The sequence below is a fragment of the Lampris incognitus genome, chromosome 18, assembly GCF_029633865.1.
Source record: "Lampris incognitus isolate fLamInc1 chromosome 18, fLamInc1.hap2, whole genome shotgun sequence".
In the NCBI taxonomy this organism is placed as follows: Eukaryota; Metazoa; Chordata; class Actinopteri; order Lampriformes; family Lampridae; genus Lampris; species Lampris incognitus.
The window spans coordinates 1,706,523-1,728,765 of NC_079228.1; the positions used below are offsets into that span (position 1 = coordinate 1,706,523).

The 22,243-nt window shown below is 42.9% G+C and overlaps 1 protein-coding gene across 2 annotated transcripts in view; it reads right to left on the reverse strand.

Annotated features, from left to right (window-relative positions):
• Window positions 1–5,718: 5,718 nt before the first annotated feature.
• The window catches only part of chtopa (chromatin target of PRMT1a), a 60,707-nt gene continuing 44,182 nt past the window's right edge, over window positions 5,719–22,243 (reverse strand). For both annotated transcript variants that reach the window (XM_056298326.1, XM_056298325.1), the window contains exon 6: window positions 5,719–7,306. In XM_056298326.1, coding sequence (XP_056154301.1) covers window positions 7,104–7,306 — 203 coding nt within the window. In that variant the 3' untranslated portion in view covers window positions 5,719–7,103. The remainder of the gene's footprint in view (window positions 7,307–22,243) is intronic.

Genomic DNA, 22,243 nt, shown 5'->3' on the forward strand with positions numbered 1-22,243 from the left:
ATCATGGAAGGCCACCAGAACCGCCTGCGGAGGAAGGCTAGGGTACGGGTTACTCCAGGATGGCAGGCAAGTTTGGAAGAGTGAGCCCATTGCAACACACTAGATTTAACAGCATCTGGAACAAACAAGCGACCAGGGGGGCCGTTACCTGGGTCAGGCTGAGTCTGTTGTGCTGCCATGACCTCCCTTTCAATGTTTCAGGTGACAGCCGCAACCACACAGGTAGAGGGAACGATGGTGTCAGGTTGGAGCTTGGGCTCAGACTCCTCCCCATGCACACGAGACAGAGCATCGGGCTTGGCATGCCTGGAGCCAGGTCTGTACGTCAAAGAAAAATTAAAACGACCAAAAAAAAGAGCGCCCACCTGGCTTGGCGCGCGGTGAGTCGCGTTGCTGACAGGATGTATTCCAGGTTCTTATGGTCAGTCCACACTATAAAAGGAAGCTCAGACCCCTCCAGAAAATGTCGCCATTCCTCCAGTGCCAATTTCACCGCCAGGAGCTCACGATTCCCCACATCATAGTTCCTTTCAGCTGGGGAGAGACGGCGAGACAGGAAGGCACAGGGGTGTGTCTTGCCATCCTCACTGGATCGCTGAGAAAGGACCGCCCCCACCCCAATCTCAGAGGCGTCCACTTCTATAACGAACTGCTTGGTTGGGTCTGGCTGGATGAGGATAGGAGCTGTGGTGAAACGGTGCTTGACGGCTTGGAAAGCTGCCTCTGCTACAGGGGTCCACAGGAACGGTCTGGAGGTGGAGGTAAGAGCGGTTAGTGGGGCCGCAACACGGCTGTAGTTGCAGATGAACCGTCTGTAGAAGTTGGCAAAACCGAGGAACCTCCGAAGCTGCTTAGGGCTGGTCGGGCTTGGCCACTCAAGAACCGCTCTGACCTTGGCGGGGTCCATTCTCACCTGCCCATCGGCCACGATGTAGCCCAGGAAGGTGACTGAAGGAGCATGGAATTCGCACTTCTCTGCTTTTATGAAAAGGCGGTTCTCCAGAAGCCGTTGAAGGACGTGCTCTGACAGGTCTCTGGGAGAAAAAAAAAATCAGGATATCATCCAGGTAAACAAAAACGAAACGATCCAACATGTCACGTAGGATGTCATTGACCAGACTCTGGAAGACAGCTGGGGCATTAGTGAGACCAAATGGCATCACCAGATATTCAAAATGCCCCAGGGAGGTGTTGAAGGCAGTTTTCCATTCATCTCCGTCTCGAACCCGGACCAGGTGGTAAGCATTGCGGAGGTCTAGTTTAGCTCCCTGGAGAGAATCAAAAGCAGAAGTCATGAGGGGCAGAGGGTACTTATTCTTGACTGTGATGTTATTGAGGCCTCTATAGTCAATACACGGCCGGAGGGTCTTGTCCTTCTTGGCCACAAAAAAGAACCCCGCACCAAGGGGTGATGATGACGGGCGAATAAGACCAGCAGCCAAGGAGTCCTTGATGTACCTCTCCATGGACTCCCGCTCAGGCTTGGAGAGGCTTTATAGGCGGCTGCTGGGGAGGGGAGCGCCCGGCAGCAGGTTAATAGCGCAATCATAGGGGCGATGAGGAGGCAGGGAGAGAGCTTGCTGCTTGTTGAACACGGCTTGGAGGTCATGATACTCTGGAGGCACCAGTGACAGGTCAGAGGTCTCGACACCTGACAGGGGACAGACTGAAGGCACATGGCATGACAGACGGGACTCCAACTTGAAATTCTGGCCGATGACCAATCAATATGGGGACTATGCTTAACCATCAAGAATGACCAAGTATAATGGGAACAAATGGATAATTGATAACAAAAAAAAACTTAACTCCTCTTGATGGTTTCCCGACAACAGGAGGCGCACAGGCTCGGTCTTAGAGGTTATCCGGGCCAGGAGACGTCCATCCAGGGCATTAGCTTCAAGAGGCTGGTCCAGACTCAGTGGCAAGACCTGACTGCTTCACAACACTTGCATCCAAAAAGCTTTCATCAGCTCCAGAGTCAATTAAAGCCAAAAGTTTAGTGGACTGACCTTTAAAACTGATGGTAGCTTGCAACTGGGTACGTGGACGAGGAGACAGAGGGCAGACAGTTGGGCTCGCGAGGATCCTCCCCCTCCCTCGTGAGCCTGCCAGTTTGATGGACGGTGAGGGCAGGAGGCGAGAACGTGACCAGGCTGACCACAATACAAGCAGCTGTTCTCGGTGATGCGGCGTTGACGCTCCTCCGGGTTGAGCCGGAAGCGGCCGAGTTGCATCGGCTCCGAAGCTGGGGAGGAGTCACGCCTCGGGCTTTCTCTGAGTACATCAACCTCAGTCGAGCGAGCTCGGCCCCCAGAGTTTGGAGGTGTGGCCCGTGGTAAGTTGTTGTGACCAGGAAAGCGGCGCGTCCTCTCTCTCCTCCGCTCCCGGAGACGGTTGTCCACACGAATGGCCAGGGTAACCAATTCCTCCAGCCCTCCAGGCTCGGGGTAGGAAACCAATTCGTCCTTTATGGATTCGCTTAGACCGTTGGAAAAGCCGGCCTGGAGGGACTCGTTGTTCCATCCGCTCTCCTCTGATAGCGTACGGAACTCAACTGAGTAGTCAGCGACGATGCGGGAACCCTGGCGGAGAGAGATCAGTCTTTTTGACGCATCCTTTCCCCGCAAGGGATGATCAAAAACCTGGCGAAAAGTAGTGGTGAACTCAGCGTAGGATGAGGAAGTGGAGGCCCGCATTTCCCACACCGCAGGAGCCCAATCCAGAGCGCTTCCCCGGAGAAGACCCATGATGTAAGCGACTTTGGCTCCATCCGTGGAATATGACTGGGGCTGCTGGTTAAACACAATCTCACACTGCATCAAAAAAGGGCGACAAAGTCCAAAATCTCCATCATACTTATCGGGCGGGGCAACCCATGGTTCCTTAGCCGAAGCTGATGGCGCTGAGGGTGGCGGAGCTGGAGGGGCGGGTCCCGGGCTAGCGGAGGCACTAAATTGGGTCTGGATTCCGGAGATCTTTGAGCTGAGCTCACGGAGGGCGTCCGCCATCCCCTGTAGCACCTGGCTGTGCTGGCCGAGGACCGATTCCTGGTTGGCTACAGCCTGGCAGACCGTGGCCAGGTCTGTGGTGGAATGGTCTGCTGGGTCCATAGTGGCTGGAACGTACTGTCACGTATCGAGAAAGAACCCAAAAGCAGACGGGACAACCAGGTAAGGGAAGAAATCAAGTCTTTATTGAAGTGGCCGATCCCAGGGGTAGAGCAGGAGTTGGCTCAGTGGCAGGTAGACTGGCAGGCTGAAGTCCTGAACAACAGAGAGCAAAAAATCATGCAGGCAGGCAAGAATGCAAAAACTATGAACATCAGAGATGCAGACTGGGACTGGACGTGCAATAACCTTCAGGCAACAAACCATGAATGGCTACGTTCCAGCGAAGACTGGTCCACAGTGGAGGCTTCTTAAGGGTGAGGGCGATTGCTTAATGGCCAGCAGGTGTGCCGGGGTGAAGGAGGGGTCAGCAGGTGTCAAGGGAGAGGGGGTGATTGCTTGATGGCCAGCAGGTGTGCCGGGGTGAAGGAGGGGTCAGCAGGTGTCAAGGGCGAGGGGCTGTGACACTATGGGGTGTTAAAAAAACAAAAAACAAGAAACATTTTGCATATTTAACAATCCTGCAAAAATAAAAAAAATATATAGGTGAAATGGGCGTGGCCTATATGTCGCGATCCAGTTTAATTCAGGGAATGCGTGCATACAAACCAAATGTGTGAAAAAGTAGGTTTCGCATATTTCGCAATTTTGTGAAAAGGCGCCATCTACTGGCCTATTGGCACCAAATTTTGCACAGAGCCTCGGTGAAAATCCGGAACCACTAAGCCCAATTTCGTGTTAATAGGACCTATTATTGCCGAGATATACAACACTTCTTGTTTCGACTACAACCTAAAGAGCAAGTTGTTCCTTTATAACGTTAGCATTTTTTATTATCAAAATTCATTTAATAACTTTTCATTATGAGGATAATAATAATAAACTTTATTTGTATAGCACCTTTCATACATAAAATGCAGCTCAAAGTGCTTTGCATTAAAAACAAGGGAAACAATAAAACTCAACAACAATACAGATAAAATAATAACTCAACAACAATACAGATAAAATAACAGATTCTAGGTGCAAAGTTTCGTGCAGATCGGACTTACAGCCTAGGAGACGTTCGAAAGAGTGTTTCTCATATTTCGCGATTTTGTAAAACAAATGTCAGAAATGGGCGTGGCCTACATCTCGAGATTCAGCTTGATTTAGGGAATCCGTGCATACACAAACTAAGACGATTTTGAAAAAGTAGGTTTGGCGTATTTTAGTTTTTTTAAGGTGTTACTAAGGGCCGATTGGCGACACATTTTGCACATAGTCCCAGGGAGTCAGGAACCTACTGAGCCCAATTTCGTGTTAATAGGACTAAGATTGTATGCAACACTTCCTGTTTTGACTGCAGTTAGTTGCTCCTTGCTCGCATTTTTTAGAAAATCAAAAATCTTTAATTAACATATTGTAGCGAAATCGGGGGACAGTCCGGGAACTGCCACAGCCGGGACGCGAACCCGTGTCTCCCGCTTCGCAAGTGACAACGTTAGCCAGTCGACTTAAGGGTCCGACCCGTTAGTCAAAGACCAACGTGGCTACTTATCCATGCACGTTACACTACCCCCCTCCTTAGGGGCTTCAGCCTACAGCTCCCTCACGCCGCTGGGCGCACGCGCTTCCGATGACCTCACGGTCTCACCATCCCACTTCTGACACAAATGTAGCAAATTCGAGAGGCAACCACAGGAACTGACGCGGCCAGGACGCGAACCCGTGTCGCCCGCACCGCGGGAAACATCGCTAACAGCTTGACTAAAGGGTCCGACCCATCAGCTAGCGGCCAGGGTGTCTACTTATCCATGCACGTTACACTATCATGAGTGTCCACAGATTCTAGGTGCACGTTTCACGCAGGTCAGACTTAGAGCCTAGCAGGAGTTAGAAAAAGTAGGTCTCGCGTATCACAATTCTGCGGAAAAAACGTTATAGGCGTGAGTGGGTGTTGCTATATCACGCGTGAAAGGTTTTTGAATTTGCGACGTAGTGTGGGAGTTACTGGCCAAAACACGCTTACCTTGATTATAGCGCCTGGTGGACATGTTGCATTTTTGGTGTGTGACTTGTGCACCATTCTGTTCCTCCCCTGAAAATGTCCAGTACGTAACTTTTATGGTGTATGCTGCAGTACCTCATTTACCAATGGAAGAAAAAAAAAAATCTGAGCAAAGCCCTGCTGCTTTACAAAGCGTGGCCCCCAGCCCCCTCAGCTTCGCCCCTTAATTAATAGCTCACTGCTGTCAAAGTATAAACTACAATACCATACGAACTAATTCAAGCTTGCTTTATGTAATGGATTTACCTGCGACATGAACCAGGCTTACTGAAACAAGCCTGCTTCAAGGCCTTGTGAAACAAATCTAACTTCTGAACTAACAGAATTGTATTCAGCCTTATAAAATTGGAACCATCCCAAGTTTCTATTTGGTAAAATAATTACAATAAAAAAACAAACTGAAATCCAGTAGAACTATGGGATTATGATTTTTGGCAACACAGCTCCTACTCTCACCGAGCATGTTCGCTCTTCCACTGTCCTGCTTTCACCTGTGATTTGCTGCAGCTACACGCTGCTGTAGCCCAGTGGATAAAGGGGGGGGGGGTTACTTTATTTTGATTGGGGGAAACTGAGATTAGGACAAACCATTCAAATTTAGTTATAATTCTCAACTAGGCGTCACAGCTGTTCAAGTCCAAGTCAAGTCTACTGTCTTAGAGCAGTCTGAGGTCATCAATTGTGAGTTGACCCAAAGTCACAGGAGCTCTAGTCCACACCTCTTCAACAGGAAGTACTGTACCAGCCAACATATCATAGACCATTTATTGAAAGAAAAAAAAGAGCATACCTTTGTTTAGAATAAATCAGGTATTTCCAAACCATGTAAACCATTTCAAAATATTGCCTTGCCTATTCCCAGGAAATAGGTTATTAGTTTCCATGTAGATGTACTCAATGACTTGACAATTCAAAGACTCAACTAAGCTCAAGTAATGAATATGGAATATAATGCAAGAAATTAATGTTGACACTATAATATTAACCCTTGTGGTGGGTTGACGCTACTAATTTTTTCCCCCTTTCTTTTGTCACAAGTTTGGGACTTGGTGGTACGTGAACTCATTATTCACCCTCAGAAAAAAACAATGTCCTTGTTGCTAGCCTTTAATGACGAGTATTTAATTTCTTCAATTTGACACCAGTAAGGGGTAAAGAAAACTCAGGTATGTTGTCAATGAAATGTTATTTGCTTGGTATGAGTAATAAAGTACAAACACCAAATATATAATGAACATTAGCATTCCACAAGAAAAATGCTGAAAGGTAAAAGATGGTGACAAACAGGACTGGAGAAAACACCTAAACCTCAAAAGTACTAAATCTCCTACATACAAAAATGCATTACAAGACTGGAAAATTCCCTTGGCTTACACTGTTTTCTAAAAACAACTGCAACACTTTGTATTCAAGATGGCTAAAACAAGCTGAAAAAGCAACAGAATACCTAACAGGTATGAAAACTAAAAACCGACTCTGCAGCTGGTTGTAATAGTAAATGAAGTGTCCAGCAATATTACGGTCACATTTTTAATTCATTAATTTTGTTTTTCTAAGACACTTAGCCCACCTTTTCCTGCTCTGAAGCACAATTAGGTACAAACCTCTAAACAGGGTTCATGAACGCTTAAAAAAGTCCTGTGACAAGAGTTCTGCTTCCATACATCAGATGTTTGCATTACACAAGGTGAGAGTGCAGATTTGAATAGTATCACAAGCCCACATTCAGGGAGACATTTTTTTGGTTTCCTGTGGTTCCTTTCTTCAGCCGGCGATTTTCCAAGTCCTTTGACTTGTCACCAGTCTTATTGTGTAAAACCTTTGTAATAAAACCATGTAGACTATGAGAGTGTAAAAAAAACTATATTCTTTTCAGTAACATTGGTTTGTCTGAAGGCCTGTGGCAGGAGTCTCTGGCTAGCTAGCGCCTCGCTGTAGTGACGTCACTCCATGCCCTCAGGGTTTGCTTGGGCCATGTATGCGTCCAGTTCAGCATCCAAGTGGCCCTTGGTTTTGGACATATAGGCATCCAACTGATTGTCCAGTTGTTCTCGAGTAACTGCTGGACGGTTGGCTCCTCTGCCTCGGCCACGACCTCGACCACCCCAGCTTGTGAAGCCACCACGTCCACGTGGCCCACTCCGACCTAAGAGGGAGGACATGGGCCTGTGGTTAGAGCTGCACAAATAATCAAAGTTGGGATCTTTGAGTTATTTCTCAGAAAGCTATGCATCAAAAACGGAACCCCTTCTGTAGCATGCAAAGTTTAACTGATTAGATGTTTTTAACAAGTCATGCTGGCTGTCTACATCACCTTCACATTAAGACATGTTTAACAAGTCATGTTGGCTGTCTACATCACCTTCACATTAAGACATGTTTAACAAGTCATGTTGGCTGTCTTCATCAAAACACGTTTAAAAAGTCATGTTGGCTGTCTACATCAAGATGTTTAACAAGTCATGTTGGCTGTTTTCATCAAGACATGTTTAACAAGTTTATGTTGGCTGTCTTCGTCAAGACATGTTTAACAAGTCATGCTGGCTGTCTACACCACATTCACATCAAGATATGTTCAAAAAGTCATGTTGGCTGTCTACATCCCATTCGCATCAAGTCATGTTTAACAAGTCATGTTGGCTGTTTACATCAAGATATGTTTAACAAGTCGGGTTGGCTGTCTTCATCAAGACATGTTGAACAAGTTTATGTTGGCTGTCTTCATCAAGACATGTTTAACAAGTCATGCTGGCTGTCTACATCAAGACATGTTTAACAAGCTGTCTACATCACATTCATATAAAGACATGTTTAACAAGTCATGTTGGCTGTCTACATCACATTCACATCAAGATATGGTTAACAAATCATGTTTAACAAGTCATGTTGGCTGTCTACACCACATTCACATCAAGACATGTTTAACAATTCATGTTGGCTGTGTACATCACATTCACATTAACATATGTCTAACAAGTCATGTTGGCTGTCTACATCACATTCACATCAAGATGTGTTTAACAAGTCATGTTGGCAGTCTGTATCACATTCACATCAAGACATGTTTAACAGGTCATGTTTAACAGGTCATGTTTATCAAGTCATGTTGGCTGTCTACATCACATTCACATCAAGTCATCTTTAACAAGTCATGTTGGCGGTCTACATCAAATCCACATCTAGTTACCTTTAACAAGTCATGTTTAATAAGTCATGTTGGCTGTCTACATCACATTCACATCAAGATATGTCTAACAAGTCATGTTGGCTGTCTACATCGCATTCACATCAAGATATGTTTAACAAGTCATGTTGGCTGTCTACATCGCATTCACATCAACATATGTTTAACAAGTCATGTTGGCGGCCTACATCACATTTACATCAAGACATGTTTAACGAGTCCTGTTTAACAAGTCATGTTGGCTGTCTACATCTCATCCACATCAAGATATGTTTAACAAGTCATGTAGGCTGTCTACATTTCATCTACATTTCATCCACATCAAGATATGTCTAACAAGTCATTTTGGCGGTCTATATCTCATTCACATCAAGATGTGTTTAACAAGTCATGTTGGCGGTCTATATCTCATTCACATCAAGACATGTTTAACAGGTCATGTTTAACAAGTTATGTTTAACAGGTCATGTTTATCAAGTCATGTTGGCTGTCTACATCACATCCACATCAAGTCATGTTTAACAAGTTATGTTGGCGGTCTACGTCACATCCACATCAAGTCACGTTTAACAAGTCATGTTGGCGGTCTATACCATATTCACATCAAGAGGAAACAAGGGAAGACATGGCAACAGCAAGAGAGGGCAAGTTAACTTTCTGTAGGTTTTACAGAGAAAATACATTAAATTTGATAAACGTGTCACCGAGTCCTACTTCTAGTGCTCTTTTATCAGTTTCTGTTATCTTGTAATTGCTGGTTTTTACCGAGAAAATCTGTTTAAGTGCGACATGTTTAAATCTCTCCGGTCATAATGTCAGTGAAAAGAATTCCTTCCTTGTAAAAAAATAGGTTAAACTTAAATGTTCAACTATCATTCTATTTAAAAACGGAATCTTAATTTTTTTTATTAATGTGTAGACTTTAGACTACGCAATGAGTGAAACAACTGTTATATGTGTTTTATTGCTGTTTCCCTCTGAAACCTGAACAGACACGTTCTGAAACCAAGCAGGTCAATGATGACGATGTGTGACATACAGTCTGAAGTCACCATGACCTAAAGTCACTAGGACCTCAAGCTGAAGCTGTAGGCTAGTACAGCATTTATTCATATTTATTTTGAAAATAGCGTTATACATGTGAGTCTATTGACGGGACTTCTGTCTAGGAGGCTTCTCCACTCTATGTCGACATATCAGAAAAAAAATGCTGTGATTGGTTTGTTTAACGTGGACAGCCAGCGGACTGTACATGTGCCTGTATGGACACGACTTCTGGGTTCCCTGATATGCATGTGAAGGCTGCGGGTGGTTTCACCGACACGGATATACAACATGGAGTGTTATAAGAAACTACACCTCATACGCCTATGTCCTGATTTGGGAGGGTAGTTTAAAGAACAACACGTGTGTGTGTGTGTGTGTGTGTGTGTGAGAACAAAAACATATTTATCAATATATTCATTGATAAATATGTCTCCTTGAATAATTTTTGGCATGAACTGCCCTCATATGTAATCAAATGTCTGGAAGCATGGGATTTCCAAAGTGCCCATGAGCAAATGGTGATGAATACCAGTCATTTAAAACTGGATGCCCATTCACACCAACTTATTTATGGTGAATCAACAAGCCTGCACTGCCTCAGAAATGCCACGAGGAGCACAGCTGAAATCCGCAAGCATGATCATCATGTGAGAGATGGCATCAAACCAAACAAGTAGGAAAACAAGAACTTCTGCAAGCTGCTGTAACTGTAGAAGAATTTATTTAGTTTATAGCAAACTGTTCTTTAACACTACAATGATTGGGATTTCACTCCTACCTAAAATGACCATGGGCGGTCAAAATGACTGCCTACGTTTTTTAAACTCTGTATTGTGCCAAGATAAATACCCAGTTGAGATTATTATTGCATTACATATGTTAGTTTGTCTGTTAAGAAACTGACACCAAAATCAAAATTTTAACAACTAGAATACTATTTTTAAACAATGTAAAGTTCAGAGAGACATGATCGAACCTGAATAGCAAAATCGAAAAAGTGAAAATATTACCTGAAAAACAAAACAGAAAACACATATTGCTAATCTAACACATGTAATAAGGCCTATAAAACGTGACATGTAAAAAAACGAACTGAAAATAAATATTGAAACAGTCCCAAACAATGACTGGAACTTATACACTACTGACCATGGGCGGTCATTTTGACTGCCGCGGTTTTTAAACTCTGTATTGTGTCAAGATAAATACCCAGTTGAGATATTAATGCATTACATATGTTAGTGTGTCTGTTATGAAACTAACTGTAAACTGTAAAATTAACATTTTAACAACTATAGTACCATTTTTCAATCAATTTAAAATAGCCGCTGTCCAATGCCTGTAAGTACTGCAAGGCGTCAGTGGTAGTCAAGGTGGTGTCTGTAACCAGACATGTTGGCAAAAATCAAACATCAAGTGTAGACTATTTGTCTGCACTGGAGAACGCTAGTGTGTTTCTAGGACACAGCAATGAACTTCACGCAGGAAATGATGCGACCAACACACGTCATAAATACTGACATGACGCACAGAATCACATGCAAATTACTCGCGGTCATGTTGACCGCTTATGGTGGTTTTAGGTAGATTTTATCATACATTTTTTGTGTGCAATTGATCCAAAACTAATTTTAATGCAAATATATGCAATTTTAGGAAAATTCAGGGAGTGGCAGGTCTGTATCTTTTTCCCCCCACAGTGATTAAACTTTGAAAATCCAAGACAGCCATGATGACCGTCTTGGCCATTCTAGTGTTAAACATTTACATACCAAGCCTTCTGAAGTCCTTCATCCACCACCTATTTTTCATTGAAATGTTCTTCCAGCCATTAATCCTGCACTTTGATATTTGTGTCCCTTTGTATCACAACCACCTTTTGTTCATCCTCTATATCATCTTGTAAGCACCCTTCAAGTTTAACAGAAGCATCGATTCTCTTCCACATGGATGTTTTTCAACTGAACCAACAGTATTCTCTTTATCATTTTAACTACTTTTATGGTATTGTTTTTATAAATACATTTACATAATAGTAAAGCTGTGTTATTCGGTATCGTTTCCACGACACAGTGATTCTTAGGGAAGCCTGACTAACTGGGTCAAACAGACAGACAAACCGAGACAAATATCAGCCCCGTCTCAAAGAAGGCACTCTTAATAGGGCGCTCGCCAAAACCTCTAATAAGATAACAATAATAATGACAATAATCGAGAATAGCCAGAGTATGCTTGGACTTGCTGTCACACTATGTCCTTTTACATAATACTATACAACTACTACAACTAATTTCGGCTGCCCCCGTTAGGGGTCGCCACAGCGGATCATCCGTTTCCATCTCTTCCTGTCCTCTGCATCTTCCTCTGTCACACCAGCCACCTGCATGTCCTCCCCCACCACATCCTTAAACCTCCTCTTTGGCCTTTCTCTTCTCCTCTTCCCTGGCAGCTCCATATTCAAAATGTGTACGTTGCTGTCCTCGAAGGAGTGTGTCTTCTCCTTTAGGTGTAGATAGACTGCAGCAGTCTATCTACACCTAACGTACACATTTTGGACAGAGAAGATAGATGGTTTGAAAGAGGGGTGAAGGAAGCCATCTATGCAAAACTGGAAAAACCATCCCTCAACAGAGGAGGAGGTCTGCGACACCACCTATCTCCCACTTACAATGCCGTCCTTTCATCTCTACCCAGGAGACTCAAGAAGCTTAGCCTCCAAGAACTACAGTCGGTCACTAACGGCTCCAACGACTCTTATGACCACTGAACAATGAAGTCGAAATCAACACCGACCGTCGCGGCTAAACAAATGCAAATCAATAGCTCCGATGGCGATGGGTGCGGCCGGACATCGGAGCACAGGAGAGCCACGCATATCAATAGCTCCGATAATGACGGGCGTGGCCATAACATCGGTACACAAAAGTGCCACGCATATCTATGGCTCTGTTAGCGACGGGCGTTGGTAAACATCTGATCACAAAGAGCCACGCATATCAATAGCTCTGATAACGACTCCTAGAGGATAAATACTGAGTCTCATCACCAGCCAGTCAGACTAGCTTGGTCTAGTCAGAAAGGCACGAACTGAGGAAGCCTCTTGGATGAGAGGCGAAATGTCTTCACGGATATATACGAAGTCCAGTTGCACTTGATTCAACTCCTTTGGATAACCATGACCTGGATGAATGAGAACATTCACAGACTTGTAAACCTTCCCTTTAACTCTTGCTGGTACCCTTCTGTCGCAAATCACTCCTGACACTCTTCTCCACCCACTCCACCCTGCCTGCACTCTCTTCTTCACCTCTCTTCTGCACTCCTCGTTACTTTGGACAGCTGACCCAAAGTATTTAAACTCATACACCTTAGTCGCCTCTACTCCTTGCATCCTCACCATTCCGCTGTCCTCCCTCTCATTCACGCATAGGTATTCCGTCTTGCTCCTACTGACTTTCATTCCTCTTCTCTCCAGTGCATACCTCCACCTCTCCAGGCTCTCCTCAACCTGCACCCTATTCTTGCTACAGATCATAATGTCATCTGCAAACATCATAGTCCACAGAGACTCCTGCCTGATCTCGTTCGTCAACTTGTCCATCACCATTGCAAACAAGAAAGGGCTCAGAGCTGATCCTTGATGTAATCCCACCTCCACCTTGAACCCATCTGTCATTCCAACCGCACACCTCACCATTGTCACACTTCCCTCATACATATCCTGCACCACTCCTACATACTTCACTGCAATTCCTGACTTCCTCATACAATATTACACCTCCTCTCTCGGCACCCTGTCATATGCTTTCTCTAAATCCACAAAGACACAAGTACAGTGCATCCGGAAAGTATTCACACCCCTTCACTTTCCCCACATTTTGTTATGTTACAGCCTTATTCCGAAATTGATTAAATTCCTTTTTTTTCTCTCATCAATCTACACACAATACACCATAATGACAAAGTGAAAAAGGTTTTGTAGAAAATTTTGCAAATTTATTAAAAATAAAAAACTGAAATATTGCATGTACATATGTATTCACACCCTTTGCTATGACACTCAAAATGGAGCTCAGGTTCATCCTGTTTCCACTGATCATCCTTGAGATGTTTCTACATCTTGATTGGAGTCCATCTGTAGTAAATTCAATTGATTGTACATGATTTGGAAAGGCACACACCTGTCTATATAAGGTCCCACTGTTGACAGTGCATGTCAGAGCAGAAACCAAGCCATGAAGTCAAAGGAATTGTCTGTGGACCTCCGAGACAGAATTGTATCGAGGCACAGATCTGGGGTTAGAGTACAAAACATTTTGTACAGCTTTGAAGGTCCCGAAGCGCACAGTGGTTTCCATCATTCGTAAATGGAAGAAGTTTGGACCCACCAGGACTCTTCCTAGAGCTGGCTGCCCAGCCAAACTGAGCAATCAGGGGAGAAGGGCCTTGGTCAGGGAGGTGACCAAGAACCCGATGGTCACTCTGACAGAGCTCCAGCGTTCCTCTGTGGAGATGGGAGAACCTTCCAGAAGGACAACCATCTCTGCAGCACTCCACCAATCAGGCCTTTATGGTAGAGTGGCCAGACGGAAGCCTCTGCTCAGTAAAAGGCACATGACAGCCCGCTTGGAGTTTGCCAGAAAGCACCTAAAGGACTCTCAGACCATGAGAAACAAGATTCTCTGGTCTGATGAAACCAAGATTGAACTCTTTGGCCTGAATGCCAAACATCACATCTGGAGGAAACCAGGCACCTCTCATCACCTTGCTAATACCATCCCTACATTGAAGCATGGTGGTGGCAGCATCATGCTGTGGGGATGTTCTTCAGTGGCAGGAACTGGGAGACTAGTCAGGATCGAGGGAAAGATGAATGGAGCAAAGTACAGAGAGATCCTTGATGAAAACCTGCTCCAGAGCCCTGAGGACTTCAGACTGGGTTGAAGGTTTACCTTTCAACACGACAACGACCCTAAGCACACAGCCAAGACAACAAAGGAGTGGCTTCGGGACAAGTCTGTGAATGACCTTGAGTGGCCCAGCCAGAGCCCAGACTTGAACCCCATTGAACATCTCTGGAGAGACCGAAAATGGCTGTGCAGTGACACTCCCCATCTAACCTTACAGAGCTCGAGAGGATCTGCAGAGAAGAATGGGAGAAATACCCCTAATATAGGTGTGCCAAGCTTGTAGCTTCATACCCAAAAAGACTTGAGGCTGTAATCGCTGCCAAGGGTGCCTCAACCAAGTACTGAGTAAAGGGTGTGAATACTTATGTACATGCAATATTTCAGTTTTTTATTTTTGATAAATTTGCAAAAATTTCTACTAACCTTTTTCGCTTTGTCATTATGGGGTATTGTGTGTAGATTGATGAGGGAAAAAAAAGGAATTTGATCCATTTTGGAATAAGGCTTGTAACAAATGTGGGGAAAGTGAAGGGGTGTGAATACTTTCCAGATGCACTGTAACTCCTTCTGACCTTCTCTGTACTTCTCCATCAACATTCTCAAAGCAAACATCACATCTGTGGGCCTCTTTCATGGCATGAAACCATACTGCTGCTCGCTAATCATCACCTCTCTTCTTAACCTAGCTTTTATTACTCTTTCCCATATCTTCATGCTGTAGCTGATCGACGTTATACCTCTGTAGTTGCTACAGTTCTGCACATCATCCTTATTCTTGAAAATCGGTACCAGTATGCTTCTTCTCCCCTCCTCAGGCATCCTCTCACTTTCCAAGATTGTGTTAAATAATCTAGTTAAAAACCCCACTGCCATCTCTCCTAAACATCTCCATGCCTCCACAGTAGGGCTGAACGATTAATCGAATTCTAATCGAAATCGCGATTTGAACTAACGCCATTAGTTAACCGCAAAGACTGCGATTAATTCTGCTGCTCGTGACTCTGATACGGTTGAAAATTAGTTGTATATGGTTTAAAAATTCATGTGGGCCTGTCGACCGCATGAATCAGTCTATGTGTCGTCCTTCTTGTGTGACAGTCATACTCACCAATCAGTGCTACTCACATAGGAAACACACTCACCTATCAGAAGTGGCCCTACTTACAGTGATTGAGTACGCCCACTAACAAAAAAACACATGTGTGAGCGTTTAGGAAACTCGTGGTTTAGGAATCACAGATATAGAGAAAAGAGATTAGAAATGGCTGCCAGTGCCGTGGAAGGAGAAGCACCTGAAGAGTTAGTGCCAAAGAAGGGTGGCACTTCGATTATTTGGGAAAGTTTTGGATTTTCCAAAAACGATCTGCAGCAAACGACGGTGCTCTGCCAAACCTGTCATCCAAGAGTGGCTACCACCCGAGGTAACACAACAAACTTGTACCAGCACTTGAAAGGCCATCATAAACACCTGGTATACAATGAGTGTTCGAAAAAGAAGACTGAGAAAAGCGGTGCTGCTGCCGCCACAACAGATAAAAGTAGGCAAACTACAATTTCAGAGTCTTTTGTAGCTGCTACCCCATATGACAAGAGTTCGTCGAGATACCGCAAGATAACAAGCGTCATCACTCATTACCTCGCCAAAGACATGGTGGCAATAAATACGGTGTCCAAAGAGGGCTTTCGAAATCTCATAAAAACGATGGACAAAAGATACGTGCTTCCATCCAGAACATATTTTAGCCAAGTGGCAATCCCTCAGCTTTATGACGAATGCAGGGGAAAAGTTGAGGGTGAACTGAAACGTGTTGGAACATTTTGCCACATATACTGATTTGTGGTAAAGTAGGACGACCGAGCCTTACTTGAGTCTTACTGTGCATTTTATCGATGAGGACTTTAACTTAGACTCTGTCTGCAAACGGGATACTTCCCCATAGATCTTACGGGCAAAAATATAGCCCATGGACTCCGGGAGTACCTGTCCAGCTGGGGCTTAAAGGAGGAGTGGCCGACATGCATCACCACAGACAATGCAGCTAACATCATTAAAGCAGTGGAACTAAATCAATGGACGATGCTTCAGTGTTTTGGCCATAGGCTGCACTTGACAACTGGTAAGTAGACCCCCCCCTCTCTCTCTGTCCCTGTGTGTGTGTGTGTGTGTGTTCTAGTTATTCTTTGTCATTATTATTGCTGTGACCATTACATTCTCAGTCGAATGCAATAGCTTGTTGTATGCACAATTCACAGTTTGGTTCATGATATACATTTTTTAATTTCTTCAGAAAATGCTGTGAAAGATGATGCCAGAATAAAACGGGCAACAGGACTTAAGAAACAGCTGGTAGGACATTTCTCGCATAGCTGGAAGAAGAGGTCCAAACTGAGTGAGGCACAGCAGCAATTAAATCTGCCAGGACATTCACTTATCACAGAGTGCCCTACAAGATGGGGATCACGGCAGAAAATGATAGAGAGGGTCCAAGGCCTTGTCTCAAGTGCTATCTGAAGATAGGAAGACGCACCATCTGGTCCCCACCTGGCAGGATACGGAGGTCCTTGAGTCCATTAACAATGCTCTTCATCCTCTCCGAGAGTTCACGGATGCTCTCTCTGGTGGTGAGGCATACGACAGCATTTCTTACTTGAAAGCCAGTCCTGCATCTGCTGAAAAACTCTACGCTGGCAGCAAATGATGAGGACACAGACCTAACCAAAACAATTAAGTCTAGAGTCCTTGCCTACTTGGAACAAAAATACAGTGATCTGGCCACACAAGAGCTTCTGGACATCACCTCATTCCTTGATCCAAGGTTCAAACTCAATTACATCAGCGCTGAGACTGTCCAAGAAATCAAAGACAGAGTCAAGGTTGAAATGGAGGAGTTAGCATGGAAGGTCATTTGTTTTGATTTTATGTGCAGTTAAGTGAATATAAGATGCTATATGCATTATAACAATACTTGTAATAATATAAGATGTCAGATATGATAATTATATTCCATGTGACTTATTGTATTATTATACACGTTATTTTGGTTACACTGATTTACATAAAATGGCAAAATTTACATCACATTGCAAAAAACAGCTCTCTCATCTCTGTTTTGCAGGAGAAGAGGGCTCGTGTCAGCACCACAGAAACTGCAGCGGAGGCAGAGCCATCCACTGTGAAGAAGGGGAAGCAGTCACTGGGCAGCTTCTTTAACAGCAGCACTGTGCCCACTACTTTTCTACAGTGCAGTTAGCGGATGCCATGGAAGCTGAGCTGAACAGTTACCTGATGACTCCTCCTATTGATGGAGAGGCTGATCCCGACCTTGTGGCGAGTTCACAGAGTTAACGTTCCGATGCTAAGCAAACTGGCCCGCAAATATCTGTGCATACCTGCCACGAGTTCTCCTTCAGAGAGATTGTTTAGTGCTGGTGGGAATGTGGTTACATGCCAGCGTTCATGTCTAAAACCAGCAAAGGTTGACATGTTGGTTTTCTTGACCAAAAATCTAGAAATGTAGAAATATCAGGGAAGCAAGTATTAGGTAAGGCTTGTGATGTTTGGCATAATTTTAACATTTCATTTGTTCTGCACTTTAACTGACGGCAGCCTTTGTGGGGGAAAAATGTTCAAAACTTGAATGCTTGTTTTCAGAAAATAGATGCTTTAGTTCAGTGTACAATATTTAGAGATAACATTTGCATTTCTATTTCTGTTATTTATTTATTTCATTATTTTGTAGGTAGGATAGGCTAATTATCCTACTAATTTCAATGTTTACACAATTTACAGGGAATTTCATTGTTTACACAATATTTACTGAAAGGAATGTTTACAAAAGGTAATATTTTCTAATATGCTGGTTTTCAGCAAATAAATGTTATAGTTGAATGTGCAATATTTAGAGAACAGTTGTGTTTCTTATTTCTGTTATTTTTTTAAATTATTGTTCTGTAGGTAGGATAGTTATCCTACTAACTTGAATGACAGAATTGGCGGGATTTCAGTGTGTACAGAATGTTATGGAAAGTTAGGTTTACAGACTATTTACAAAAGGTCCTATTTTCTTAAATTACTATTTATACATTTTCTTCTTGGATTGCCTGATTTTATCATCATTGATTTTCTTTTTAATTAATAGACAAAGCTTGGTGGTAATTTCAATGTTTACAGAATTTACAGGGAATTTCAGTGTTTACAGAATGTTAGCTGCAAGGAATGTTTACATAATGTTTACAAAATGTCATATTTTCTTATATTCTGAATTGTTTACTTTCATTGTTTTTTATTTATTTAAATTAACAGTCAAAGCTTTGTGATAATTGTTCCATACCATTAATAATTTTTCTATACCATTTTTTGCTTTAATAAATACATTTTGAATCTATTCATATATTTTCACTCTCCTCCTTGGAATATTATAAAGAGCAATTAATATTTCCATGTTCTTAAGTGGCGAGGCTCCATCACGTTTTACATTTATTATACAGTAACTAATGAACTGAAGTTCGATTTTCAAAAATTACATCGCAAGTCAAATCGCAATATCTGTCAGAAAAATCGCAATTAGATATTTTTCCCAAATCGTTCAGCCCTACCCCACAGGTATGTCATCAGGCCTTTCCACTCTTCATCCTCTTCATAGCTTCCTTCATTTCTTCCTTGCTAATCCACCGCACTTCCTGATTCACTATCCCTACATCATCCAACCTTCTCTCTCTGTCATTTTCTTCATTCATCAGCCCCTCAAATCCTTCCAACTTCTCAGCACACTCTCCTCACTTGTCAGCACATTTCCATCTCTATCCTTGATCACCCTAACTTGCTGCACATCCTTCCCAGCTCGGTCCTTCTGTTCAGCCAATCGGTACAAGTCCTTTTCTCCTTCCTTAGCGTCTAACCTCTCATACAACTCACCATACACCTTTTCCTTTGCCACTTCTCTCTTTACTTTATGCTGCGTCTCCTTGTACTCCTGTCTACTTTCTTCATCTCTATGACTATCCCACTTCTTCTTTGCCAACCTCTTCCCCTGTATACTTTGCTGTACTTCCTCATTTCACCAACAAGTCTCCTTGTCTTCCTTCCTCTGTCCTGATGATACACCAAGTACCTTCCTAGCTGTCTCCCTCACTATTCCTGCAGTGTTTGCCCAGCCATCCAGCAACTCTTCACTACCACCTAGTAGTACCACTACCACTTTTACATAGTCTTTGTCACCACTTAACTAAATGTTAAAATAGCAAGCCTTTCCAGTAGTCATTCTAAACACTATTATGCTGTATTCGTCCATGTATTTGTTTAACTGTTAAATTTGGGTGAACAAAACAATTGTAACAAAAAGCTCAAGATCATGTGTGGATGATTTGCCAAAAACAGCAGGAAGAAAAGTGGTGTTGCAAAATGTCAGCATAACCATTAGCATCGACACGACCACTAGAATGTCAGTTAAAGGAATGATTCATGAGATTCTTGTTTGGACAGGGAAGCCCCTGCTCCACCTATATGTTTGATCAATAGGGCATCTGATTACGGGTGGGAGATTAACAAGTAAATTGTATTGCATACTGGAAAAAAAGCTGGTTTATATCTAACATGGTATCATAAAAATGAAGATCACACACATCCTTGTGCAACAGGAAACCACCCAAAATAAAGGGAGTTAGAATAACCCGAAAAGTACCGAAAGTCCATACGGACATTAAAATGTCAAAGCAACCATTAAAGTCAAAGACCTGATAACAAAACAAACATAGAAGCAGAACACAAACATGCGGGCAGTGTTTCTCCCCATTTTGAGGGAAAAAAAAACATGAACATGTAGTGAAAGATAACATTGGCACATACATCAGTGGGTGGGCACCGGTTGCACAAGGGAACGGCGTGTACTTGATACAGGTGTGTGAATTAGGATGTTCAGCCTCAGTTGGGCAGTTGTTCTGCAGATCAACTCAGGCTTTGTTGTATGAACAATAAGTCTTTAAACCAGAAGCGCTTTTTGTCTCAACGACCACTTCATTTTGATTGTTTCTCTGATCACCGGCCACCACACTATCTCATAAAACAAACCTTTTCCTTTAACCTTTTCTTCATTTTCAGCAATATATGCAGAGGCTATTAGAAAACAGTCTGCTGAAAAAGGCTATTCAATGAACACTTGAACAATGAGTGAGTGAAAGTCAAAGGTTCCTCAAAGGTATAACTGTGGAATTTATACACACCTTAAACATTATCTCAGTTTTTCATTTGTAAATGTTGGTTGATTTCCGAAAAAATTTGCAAGTACCTTGATAAATGAAGCCAGCTGAGTTCATTTATTTAGCACACTTGAAGTTAAAGTGATACTGACATCAAAATCTGAAAATTCCTATTGATAGGCTATGTTCCGAGTTGGAATGTGACCACAAAGAAATTCCGTGGCCAAACCAACGCGTCTGCGGCCACTCGAGAGAGATCTGTGATTGACTGTAGATGGTGTCCAATGACAAATTGTGCTGGTGGATATGTAGACACCAGTCAATTTGCATATAGGGTGTGTCTGTAGCGAGACGCTATAAAACCACGGAGAAGGCGTTCTTTCACCCCCTCCTGCTAGCTACTTGGCTCGAGTTTGTGCTATTTTGCTGAGACTTTATTATCGATCTTGCTACGATGTATTACTATCTATCTAACTATCTATCATCTATCTATCTAACAGTTATTTGTATCACCAAATCCTCCTCCTTGAAACTGTAATCCTCGCAGAAGATCTCCCTCTCGCCATTTTTTGTAAATAACAAGTAACGAGCGGTACCGAGCCCCATCCACGCAGAAAGACAGCAGCCAATAGCTTTGAATTCATAAAACCACACCTATTTTCGGTTATGATTCAAACTCCCAATGTTAAAAAAATGTGTTCAGAAAGGGCATGTCAGTCTCTATTTAAGATCAGGTAACAAAAAAAAAAACAAAAAAAAAGACGACTGGTTGAAGGGCATGTAAAAATCTAACCAGATGATCTTTGGTAGTAGGGTGCTTAATGACCAATTTTGGAGGTTCATCAAAATTATTTTCTTTTCGAATCAGATTGAATAATAAACCAGTACATTTGAATAACTGATTTCTTGTGGCACTACATGTTATATATCTGGTTTGAAGTTCTTGTGGCCTGTCTTGCGCCTGGCACACTTAGAACATATGTGAATGAACACATGTGACAGTGGTACATACGGTCAACATGGCAGTCCAGTGGCCGCTCACTTTATCTATGCAGCCAGACACATCATCAGTGTATTTATATATATATAGGCAGACACATCATCAGTGTATTTACCTATATAGGCAGACACATCATCAGTGTATTTATCTATATAGGCAGACACATCATCAGTGTATTTACCTATATAGGCAGACACATCATCAGTGTATTTATCTATATAGGCAGACACATCATCAGTGTATTTATATATATAGGCAGACACATCATCAGTGTATTTATATATATAGGCAGACACATCATCAGTGTATTTATCTATATAGGCAGACACATCACCAGTGTATTTATCTATATAGGCAGACACATCATCAGTGTATTTATCTATATACGCAGACACATCATCAGTGTATTTATCTATATAGGCAGACACATCATCAGTGTATTTATCTATATAGGCAGACACATCTATCATCAGTGTATTTATCTACATAGGCAGACACATCATCAGTGTATTTATCTATATTAGGCAGACACATCATCAGTGTATTTATCTATATAGTCAGACACATCAGTGTATCTATCTATATAGTGTGATGACCCCTCCACTCCACTAGGGGGGCCTGTGGTTTTGTGTTCTTTTTCTTGCAGGGTCTTGGTCAGGGGCGGAGGCTCGTCATTCTTTGCTCAAGAGCTGAGTACGGACTACCACGTTTATCTCGTGTTTCCTTATCGGTTTTTTTTTAAAAATA